Source organism: Enhydra lutris, unplaced genomic scaffold (assembly GCF_002288905.1).
Source record: "Enhydra lutris kenyoni isolate GAN:26980312 unplaced genomic scaffold, ASM228890v2 scaffoldscaffold59, whole genome shotgun sequence".
In the NCBI taxonomy this organism is placed as follows: Eukaryota; Metazoa; Chordata; class Mammalia; order Carnivora; family Mustelidae; genus Enhydra; species Enhydra lutris.
In genome coordinates, this window is record NW_019154143.1 from 12,076,989 (window position 1) to 12,088,449 (window position 11,461).

At 38.1% G+C, this 11,461-nt stretch overlaps 1 protein-coding gene across 1 annotated transcript; it reads right to left on the minus strand.

The window, feature by feature from the left end:
* Nucleotides 1-1,717: 1,717 nt before the first annotated feature.
* Nucleotides 1,718-10,802, minus strand: LOC111158458 (interleukin 1 alpha). Its single transcript, XM_022520478.1, has 7 exons — nt 10,760-10,802; nt 10,052-10,127; nt 9,026-9,074; nt 8,123-8,333; nt 6,155-6,328; nt 4,712-4,830; nt 1,718-2,479 (listed from the first exon to the last, which is right to left on the minus strand). The coding sequence occupies exons 2-7, from the start codon at nt 10,117-10,119 to the stop codon at nt 2,282-2,284; spliced, it is 819 nt and encodes a 272-aa protein (XP_022376186.1). The 5' UTR covers nt 10,120-10,127; nt 10,760-10,802; the 3' UTR covers nt 1,718-2,281.
* Between the last annotated feature and the right edge of the window lie 659 nt (nt 10,803-11,461).

Here is an 11,461-nt window from a genome sequence, read left to right on the forward strand (position 1 = left end):
GGCCATCTGGATATCTTCTTTGCAGAAATGTCTGTTCATGTCCTCTGCCCATTTCTTGATTGGATTATTTGTTCTTTGGGTGTTGAGTTTGTTAAGTTCTTTATTGATTTTGGATACTAGCCTTTTATCTGATATGTCATTTGCAAATATCTTCTCCCATTCTGTCAGTTGTCTTTTGGTTTTGTTGACTGTTTCCTTTGCTGTGCAAAAGCTTTTGATCCTGATGAAGTCCCAATAGTTCATTTTTGCCCTTGCTTCCTTTGCCTTTGGCAATGTTCCTAGGAAGAAGTTGCTGCCCATGTTTTCCTCAAGGATTTTGATGGATTCCTTTCTCACATTTTGAGAGATCTCACATTTTCTCATCATCATTTTGAGTCTATTTTCATGTGTGGTGTAAGGAAATTGTCCAGTTTCATTTTTCTGCATGTGGCTGTCCAATTTTCCCAACACCATTTGTTGAAGAGACTGTCTTTTTTCCATTGGACATTCTATCCTGCTTTGTCAAAGATTAATTGACCATAGAGTTGAGGGTCTATTTCTGGGCTTTCTATTGTGTTCCATTGATCTATGTGTCTGTTTTTGTGCCAGTACCATACTGTCTTGATGATGACAGCTTTGTAATAGAGCTTGAAGTCTGGAATTGTGATGCCACCAACTTTGGCTTTCTTTTTCAATATTCCTCTGGCTATTTGAGGTCTTTTCTGGTTCCATATAAATTTTAGGATTCTTTGTTCCATTTCTTTGAAAAAAAAATGGATGGTATTTTGATAGTGATTGCATTAAACGTGTAGATTGCTTTAGGTAGCATAGACATTTTCACAATATTTGTTCTCCCAATCCATGAGCATGGAACATTTTTCCATTTCTTTGTGTCTTCCTCAATTTCTTTCATCAATCATTCTTTCAGCAATCAGACAACAAAAAGAAATTAAAGGCATCCAAATCGGCAAGGAAGAAGTCAAACTATCACTCTTTGCAGATGATATGATACTTTATGTGGAAAACCCAAAAGACTCCACTCCAAATCTGCTAGAACTTGTACAGGAATTCAGTAAAGTGTCAGGATATAAAATCAATGCACAGAAATCAGTTGCATTTCTATACACCAACAACAAGACAGAAGAAAAGAAAAATTAAGGAGTCAATCCCCTTTACAATTGCATCCAAAACCATAAGATACCTAGGAATAAACCTAACCAAAGAGGCAAAGACTTTGTACTCAGAAAACTATAAAGTACTCATGAAAGAAATTGCTGTAGTTTGATCACAACTTTTAGAACCTAGAAGGAATGTTGCTTACATTCCAGAAAAGAAAGATTTACAGTTGTGTCATGGTTACCAAAGTTAAGTTTATCCCATTTTAGCTAGTAAGACTTGATAGCAGGTGAAATTGAATGATACAAAAAAGCTAAAGCAAATTTAAAAGCAGAGGAATGAAAGGTAGGTTAATTATCAGCATAAAGTATTAATATAAATTTATTATAACAATTACAGTGTTTCCACATATTACAAAAAGCAGGACTCGGACCAAAGTGCCTTGTTTAACTAAGTCAAACTCATTTAGCTTAAAAAACACTTTACTATTGTTAAGGATGACTGTTAAGGAATTGCCATAAATATAATATCATTTTATCATAAAAATATATTTATAAATATATGTATACATAAATGATAATAAATATATAAGCTTTGCTTTCTTAAGGCTCAGTAGTTTCATTCAAGAAGTATTTCATTAAACTGATCTCATTGATTAGCATAAAATACTGTTGAGGCAAGAAGGATGTAAGTATCATCCCCTCCGTTTTAAAGATGATCAAACTGAGGTCCCAGAAACTTACAGTATTTGATTAAGGGTCCATTAGCAACTTAAAGGCAAACAGTTGGAATGAGATCCTAGGCATATGGCTTCTCATTCCAATTGCTGTTGTGGGTATTTAGTTTTCTAATGCCTCAGTTACTTAACCAATCTGTAGTATGGGTAGAATCTTTTTGGTAGCCATAGTCAGTAGCCCTGGTCCTCCCAAGATTGTTATGAAGAATAATAATTAAACTGATTGGTAGTTTGCAAAGTATAGGGTGTTCTTAAATAACAAATAACATTATATATTAGTGTTGTTTGCATTAGACCTTGCTCACTCTCTTACAAAGAGAGTAAATATTCATTTGGAATTACAAAGGCTCAGCACATGCTCAGCAAGTGATTAAGAGTAAAGGATTTGACTCCTCCATGTACATAGTACATATGGACTGTCAACACTTCACAAGTAAGTAGACCCCAGAGTCAAGTTTGGGTTTCCAGTATCTGAAAGTCAGTGATAGAGGGTTGCCCTCTTGCCATGTGCACCAGTTTTCGTTCCTGTGTGGCAATGAACAACTTTGGCTGGGCGACTGATGTGAAGTAGTTCTTCGTGCCATGACGTTCCCAGAAGAAGAGAAGGTTGGTCTCATCTTTGATGGTTTTGGGTGTCTCAGGCATCTCCTATGGTAAGGAGAACAGAGATATGTTAGAGAACAAGATTCCAGACAAAAAACTGAAGTGCACTCCCTGGACATTTGGCCTTTGTGAGAAATACTGCACTTTAGGACACTGACTCTGTAATATGATGATATAGATTCTTCTTTCATTTATTCATGCAGCAAGCATTTATTACATGCCTATTACAGGTATGGCCCAGTCTACACATAATAGTTAATTTCCTTACTTAACTGGAAAGAAATCCAAATTAGTCATGGATTGCCAATGACAGTAGTGTCTCACTAGATCATGGCAGGTAGAGTAAAAACATTGTTCTTGTCCTGCCTTCATAAGCAGAAAGCACTTTGCATAAAACATGAACATTAGCAATTGAGACCTCTAAACATTTGACAACTAAGTGTGCAGTTCATATCTTAGGGAAAATAATTTATCATTAGAGATGTTTTTCTCCGTATTTAAGCCAATGATTAAAAGTTTACCCTCCCCGCCACTTCCAAGTATATTAGGAGCTGACTCCTTACATACAGTTTTTGACAATTGTATCTTTTTAGGCTGTACTATACTTTTGAGTATGAATAGAATAACAATACTTTCATGGAAACGTGAAATTCACCTTTCAACTTGAGATGCTTCTTTTGTGTTCTTTTTAATCTGACTCAACTAATTATCTTTTTGAGCTTTCCTTGTCAACAAGGGTTTTCAATGGCAACAAGGAATTTCTTTCCCAAACCCCTTCCTCTCCTAGTTTTTTCCAATCTCAGTAAATGTATTTTCTCCGCCCCCCCCCCGTTGGTTCTATCTCTGAAATCTAACCAGTTCTGTCTACTTATTTCTATCTGCCTCACTACTCCCACTCCCATGACTATTATCATTACCACCTAGTTAGTAGGCTCTTTGCTTTCTCCATTGTCTTCCTGCTGATCTAGTCTCCATTTTAGAAAATATAAGTGAAGTTAGGACATTTCCCTATTTGAAACCCTTTAATGCCTTTTTATTGTACCTCAGATGAAACCCAAATGCAAGGCTCTGCAAGCACTAGCCTCTGCTTGTCTTTCCTCCTTCTTTTGTGCCCCAGTTTTAGAGTGTTCCTGTTGATTTCTGAAACTGGCATTTAAACTCTTGAAGCTCTAGGTCCTAGATGCACTCAGATCCCTCTCTTTGGAATGCTTACCCTCACCTGCCCTCTTGCATCATGCTCCTTCCTACCAGCAGATCCCATCTCACAGGGAACTCTATGTAAAAAGCACTCTCCATTTTTTTTTTTTTTGCACTCTCCATTTTTTTATGTATCTCACCACTGTATTTATTTGCTTTACAGCATCTTGTACTTTTTGCTGGTGTTTGGCTTATCTACTGTCTGTGTCCCCAAGAAGACCAAGTTCTATGAGGCTGGGGACTTTGGCTCACCATGGTCTACATAGCTGTTGGCACTATGTTTGAATAATCGAAGGCTCTCAATAAATAATGCCTGTTGAATGAATTCATGAATGAAGCTACTGCCCTAATCTGAAGACATCACTTTTACTTCACTTGATCCAGGTAGAGAAAAATCATGCACCTACAAAAATCCTGGTTGGAGTTGGGGGTCTGCATTATACATTTACTAAATAAGAGTCACCTATTTACCAGTAACTTAGGAGTAAACATCTAAGGCTATAGTGGGCATGTGTGTGTCTATGTTTGAGTGGGAAGGTGGTGGTGGAGATGGGTCTGGGAGGAGGGGTAATGCTGACACCGGTGAAGAGAGAGAGGCAATGGAGTCAAAAGGCCAGGGTTTGAGTCTTGGCTCCTTGTTTTTTGTTTTGTGTCCATTGGCAGGTGATTAACCCTCTCTGCTCCTAGTTGGCTTGAGTATCTTGGAATCAGGTCCTATTGTCCTAATACCTACCATCATATAGATCAGATGGTAATTGTTAGTAAGGTTCAAGACGGGTGGAATAAATGGATGCCCTGGGATGGGAAGTGACTAGGGTCAGGCAGGGTAAGGAAAAAGAAGGAAAAGGGAATTTACCTTTTATTTACTCTGGCCACCTCCATTTTACTTTCTCATAGATCCTGCCTAGAAGTGCCTGTGGGGATAGGTGAGAAGTAGCATGTGGGATGGGTGGGCAGGTGGAAACTGTGATAGGAAGAGAAGAGGATTGTGCTACTCTGCTAGGGGTATCTGCCTATTGGGATCATTCACAAAGATATGGGATATAAATGAAGGTAAATTGGGGACTGAGAATGACTGACCTTTAGCAATACAGGTTCACCTTCATTTTGGGCACTCACAAACAGCCGAGTTTTTGAGATTCTTAGAGTCACAGGAAGTTTAGAATCTTCTGAAGTGTAAGCCCCCATGTCAAATTTCACTGTCAAAGAGAAAAGCAAAAAAGAAAGTAAATCCATTGTATATGAATGATGTCAAGTGTTACATAAATTGTGTGTGCGTGTCTGTGTGTATCTGTATTTAAGTCTCCAACTATGGTGTAAATACCAGAATGGAATTCCAAACATCTTTGTATCCTTCATAATGTCTGCCATATTTACCAGGCAGGTAAATACTTGGTTAGTGTCTCAGGAATTTTCTATGTTGAATAAATCCTTGGGGGCTATTTGTTGACTCTCTTGTAATTACATTAGTAGGATAAGATCCCTCAACTTTTGAGCTCATGAGTTCATAATAACCTAAAATGGAGGGGTTTAGGGAAGCTGATACACTCCTGAAAAGTAGTTGTTTTCCTTAGAGAACAAAGCTTAATAAGAGCTGTATAATTATTTATCCCTAGGAATCCAGGAGTTCCATTTTTGGGGTATGATCCAAAGAAATAACCTCATAGGGAAAAAATTATATACACAACAATATTTGCAATGGAGTTACTTAGACCAAACCCAAGAGACCAGCATAGTAACATGATTGAATATTCTAGTGTCATTAAACATGGCAAATATATATGCTATTTCAATATGTGGGGGAAATTATGTGAAATAATATTAAGTAGGAAAATACAACACAAAATAATTTGTAAATGTCATAGAGTGGAAAGCATGTTATCTGAAGTATGTCCAACCAGAAAGCCCTGTTTGTTTATTAAAAAGTAGCCTCTTTGGAGTTCTGAAACCAATTTTGTATACTGAGGACATGTCCTGAAGCTAAAATATGTACACCATGGAAATTGGATTTGTGTGGCGAAATTTCTTGGACTCTAAATTTCATCCTCCAGAACATATTCTCAGCTTATTGCATGTTTTGCTTCACAACTATGTTCTCAAAGATGATGATTCTTTCTAGTTTGGTGTTATTTGTGAGTTTGAGCAACAGGCTTTCTAATGGAGAGTGATTGCTCCTTATCGGCTTCTGGGCAAATCTGGGTAAGTCATTTAATATTTCTGAGAGTCTTTTTCCTCATCTTTAAAACCAAGGATAAGAACAGCTGAGAGAACTGAAGGAGATACTTCCTCAGAAAGCTTTATACTCAGTGCTCTCAAAGACTGGAAACTTCTCTCTTGTGGAGCTTCCTGATTTGGCTGAAGCTCCTGTCCTTGCCCAGCATTTTACTGGGGGTTGTTGTGCTTCATCCTATTCTAGAAGAATTGTACAAAGCTAGGAATCTAGAGAGGTTTATATTTGGAAAGCAGAAAGTTTGAAAGAAATGCGAAACTAAGAGGAGGGGAGGATGGCCGCTCTCCACTTACCTGCATCATCCAGATTCTGTAATGCGGCAGCCATGAGGTAGTTTCCCCCTGTTTGTTGAATTATACTTTGATTGAGGTTGTCATTCAGAATGAATTGCGATTTGATGATCCTCTTGTAGTTGTATTTTTCATTGCTACGGAAGTTGTATGCTGCTGATCTGGGCTTCATGATTTCTAAAGCCATTACACAAGCTCAGATTAATGTCTTTGTATAAACACAAATGATGTATCTGCTCTAATACAAGCATCAGAAGTAGCTATGGAAGGGACATTAGGAATATTTTAATTCAGGTGAAGAAACCAAGAGAGAGGAGAAGTCACCCCGTCAGCAGAAGTGGTTTCTATGATTATCCTCATGGTTACTCACTTCTTTTTAAACTTTAGTTCCTCAGGGAGTAATTTTTTAAAAACAGATTATTTATTAAATATTCTCATTTTGGTTGTTTGGAGGTTTCTAAGGAAATAGGGAGACTGCTAACATTCACTATCTACATTTTTCAAATGAATACACTGAGAAAAAAATGAATTATATGTCCTTGAGGATACCAGTCTAAATGTCTACTCCCCTTTCTGGACAGTGGTGTATAACAACAGCTTCATAAATCCTCATGGTTCTGAGTAGTTTTATGTCTAGGAATCTATTCTAAGGAACTGGTGATAAAAATGAAGATATGGGGGCGTCTGGGTGGCTCAGTGGGTTAAAGCCTCTGCCTTCGGCTTAGGTCATGATCCCAGGGTCCTGGGATTGAGCCCCGCATTGGGCTGTCTGCTCAGCAGGGAGCCTGCTTCCTCCTCTCTCTCTGCCTGCCTCTCTGCCTACTTGTGATCTCTGTCTGTCAAATAAATAAATAAAATCTTTAAAAAAAATGAAGATATGATATGGATGTTATTGGTATGGATGTTCATTATCTATTACTTATAATTTGAAAACCTGGTACCCAAGAATGCCCTTGATATATTGCTAAGTGAAAGAAGCTGAATATAAAATTGCATATAATCCTATTAATGCTTGTTTGTGTGTAGGTACATGAAAAAGACTTTAATTTGCTGATGGACCCTTAATCAAATACTTCAGTATTTTCTCTAGTCTTGGCAGTGGCAAAACTCTTAGTGTTTTTATTCTCTTTTTTACATTTTCTTGTATCTTCCTATTTTCTAGGTGAATGTGTATTAGTATTTACCTGTTACCTTAAAAAGCTCTTATTTAAAAAATGTTTGGTTTATGTTTCATATAGAGGCTTATACAGTAGAGGCATGGGAAAATAAACCTGACTGTTAAAATCAGAACTAAATTTGGTGTAAAGCTCTCCTGCTTACATACTATGTGACTTACGTAACTGAGCTTAGTTTCCTCCTATGTAAAATGAGAATGTAAGATTGTTGTGAAATGTAGAGATAATGCAGCCATTAATAAAGTAGCAATGTTGGTAGTATTAACAAAGGTAGTAGTAGTAGTAAGGAGGAGGAGGAGTAATGACAATACCTAACGTTTATTGGGTATTTAGATACTAAGCATTATTCTAGTCCAGGAGCTTACAAGTATTGACGCATTCAATCTTCACAACAAGTAGGGACTCTGATTATCTCCATTTTACAGTAGAGGAGACTAAAGCACAAGAAGGTTAAATAGCTTACCCAAAGGGGCGTAGTTGTATCTGGAGGAATATAGCTTTTAAGTGGTCACCCACTAACAGTTTATAACTGCTTTCTGCTAAGGATAAAGGTCACATGACCTTTACAATATGGCCACAATATGAGCCCATGAGGAAGTATCTGTAGACTCAGGTCACTGGTCCTCTCTCCCCACTGGAGAAAGATAAACATTAATTTTCCTTCCTTATAGTCACCAAACCGATGCCTGGCTGCCCTCTTGTTACTCAGATCTCGGTTTTATTTTCTCCTGTGTTCTGTTGTCTCCATTTGCTTAACAATGGAAAACAAAGATATTATTTGCACTTGACCTCTTACCTTCTTCTGTATCATTGGTAATAACTTCCAGGTCATCATCAGTGATGAATTGATTTAAACTCAACCGTCTCTTCTTCAGAATCTTCCCGTTGGCTGCCACCATCACCACATCCTCCTTGAAGGTAAGCTGAGATGTCTTTGAGGTTTCAGAGGTTCTTAGAGACATGCAGTCCTCATGAAGTGGGTCATAGTTCACATCATAGAAGGATTTCTATGAGGAAGGAAAATGGAAACTGAGGGGCTACATACGGTTGTTGAATGAGATCCCTTTCAGTAGAAGTTTTATCCAATAGATTTAGTGAGAAGGCTCTCTATTTTATCAATCTTCTCCACCCCATTCCCTCTCTTCTTCCCCCACCCCCAACCCTCTGTCTTTCCCTCCATTTCCCTCCCACCTTTCCCTTAGAAAATCTGTTGAGCATGGAGAATGTCATCAACTATTAGTGTAGAGAGGCAGTTGGTCTCACTTATGATGAAGAAATGTATGTATCTGAACCTCTAGTGAGGGCGAAACAAAATCTTCTAGGATTCAAGCTATTGCTGTTTTCTCCTGTTAGAGAAAATACTGCATAAGAATAGCAATCCTATATGTGGAATTTAAGAAACAAGGCAGAGGATCATAGGGGAAGAGAGGAAAAAATGAAACAAGATAAAACCAGAGAGGGAGACAAACCATAAGATACTCTTAATCTTAGGAAACAAACTGAGGGTTGCTGGAGGGGAGGGGGGTGAGGGGATGGGGTGGCTCGGTGATGGACACTGGGGAAGGTATGTGTTGTAAGGAGCACTGGGTATTATATAAGACTGATGAATCACAGAAATGTACCCCTGAAACAAATAATACATTATATATTAATAATAAAAAGAACAACAATCCTGTAAGAATTACAGTCATTTGCTTACCTGACTCAGAGAGAGATGGTCAATTTCAGAACTGTATTCTTCATTTTCACTGTTAAACAAGACAATGAGAATGTAATTCTGTTTGTTATATCTCTGCTGTCACTGGGCAACGTATTTTAATGACCACATTAGCTTTGGGTAACACACACATAGTCATTACTGTCCTCTTTGAAAATTAAGGACTTCTATATATACATACATATATGCAGTAATTTGTGCCTCGTTAATTTGGAATTAGTAATCATCAGGACTGTTCTTGAACTTTACCTGTGCTTTAACTCTAAAAATGGAGCTTGGCTAACAAATTAAAGAGCTGGAGTTGAATTTCAGGGAAAAATGTTAACCTCCTCAAGAGAGAAATGCTCTTTGAAGCACCTCATTTTAATTTATTTTAATTAATTTAATTTAATTTTAACCAAATAAGTCATGTGTTATACATTGCTTTCATGTATTCACTAAAACAGATTTAATAATTTATACCTGGGAACTATCTAGCAACATTTTGATAATGTAGTTTGTATTAGTAATGGGAATACCGTGTTTGTTTAACATATCCTATAAATTTTAATTTTATTCATTTACCTTTCCCTCTTGTCTGAATGAGGTTTGACTGTGTATGTACATTCACAGGCTCAAATTGCTGTGGAGCCATTACCTCTTCCAGATTGAGCTCCAGACCAGAAGTTGGTTTCTCTCTCTGGCAGTCCATTAAAACCCATTACAGTATCAGGTCATGTGAACCTGACTGAGGCTGTGTCTAAGTAGATGTTGAAATTCACTAGAACTCAGGAGACTGTAAAAATAATTTCCCTAAAATGGCTGTCTCCCTGTCAGTGTCATCTCAGTGTAACATTCAAGATGCTTACTTTTTCCGGATCTTTGCTGAACCTGCCCTGACTTCAGAGGTAGGATGCATCTCTGTACCTCTACCAGTCTGGTTCCATGCTAGTTACTGTAACTGCTAGATAGATTCTAATATACCTTGATCCCCTCATTAAATTACAAGAGATAGAATTGATTTCCTACCTGTAACAGTTCTTCAGGTCCTTTTTGAAGATCTGAAGGTCTTCAAAAAGGTCAGGAACTTTGGCCATCTTGACTTCTGCAACAGAGAACACCAGTGGCTGTCAGCCTAGTCAGCTACCACCCAAACACCTGCAAGGGGAATCACCTCTGCTTTGTGCTTCTTGAGAAGCTTAATGAATGACTTAGCCTACACTCAGCATTTTCCCCATTCTTCTTTTCGCTCCCTTGAGTTATTTTCATATGTATCTGCTTCCTTTCTTAGACTATAAACTTCTTTTAGAACTTCTGTGTTCTTTTTGTGCCCCACCCAATGCATTGTATACAGTAGACATTCAATGAAAGCTTGGATAAATTAAAGAAAAAAGCCCACAAGAATAAGGTATTTGCCTTATATAGATGCAAGAAAGGGACAGATGTGGAAATTTCTAGTTTTCCCCTAATAGTTTTAGTAGTAGAGACTCCCTCCTAGGGAAGGCTCGGCTGCACCTACCAATGCCCTCATGTGAAACCAGTTCTGTCCCTCAGCTCCCCATCAATAGAAAGAATTATTTTCTGAAATCTGACTGTGATCTAACTCACACACCAAACCAGGAACAGATAAGAAAGGAAGGAAGAGGTTTGTGCTTCAGAGAAGGCAATTTGAGAGACAATGGCCAAGGAGAAAAGCAAAATATATTTTAAAAGTCAAAGATGTGATAAGGACAATACCTTTGCTGACTCAGGTGCCAATGAAATGACTCCCTCTCTGTCTGGAGACTTAGCCCTAGTCGGGTTACTTCGCCTTTTTGTCTTCTGGAGTAGGCGTGGCCTGTATGCGTCATGGGGGAATTTACAGGGAAGAATTGTATTTTTTTTTGTTACTTCACCCGGAAACTGACCAAATAATGACAGATTACATGCTTGATACTAGTGTTGTTTGCAGAGATTCCAGGAATTTCTAACTTGGCTCACTTATTTATGGCTTGCTCTAAACAATTATAATAATGTAGTCTTAGAAAAAGGGAAGAAGGGCAGGAAATGTTAACTTTTTTTTTTTTTAGAGATTTTTTTTTTAATTTTTAATTTTTTTTAAAGATTTTATTTATTTATTTGACAGAGAGAGATCACAAGTAGACAGAGAGGCAGGCAGAGAGAGAGAGAGAGAGGGAAGCAGGCTCCCTGCTGAGCAGAGAGCCCGATGCGGGACTCGATCCCAGGACCCTGAGATCATGACCTGAGCCGAAGGCAGCGGCTTAACCCACTGAGCCACCCAGGCGCCCTTTTTTAGAGATTTTATTTATTTATTTCACAGACTGAGATCACAAGTAGGCAGAGAGGCAGGCAGAGAGAGAAGGGGAAGCAGGCTCCTTGCTGATCAGAGAGCCCAATGCGGGGCTTGATACCAGGACCCTGGGATCATGACCTGAGCCA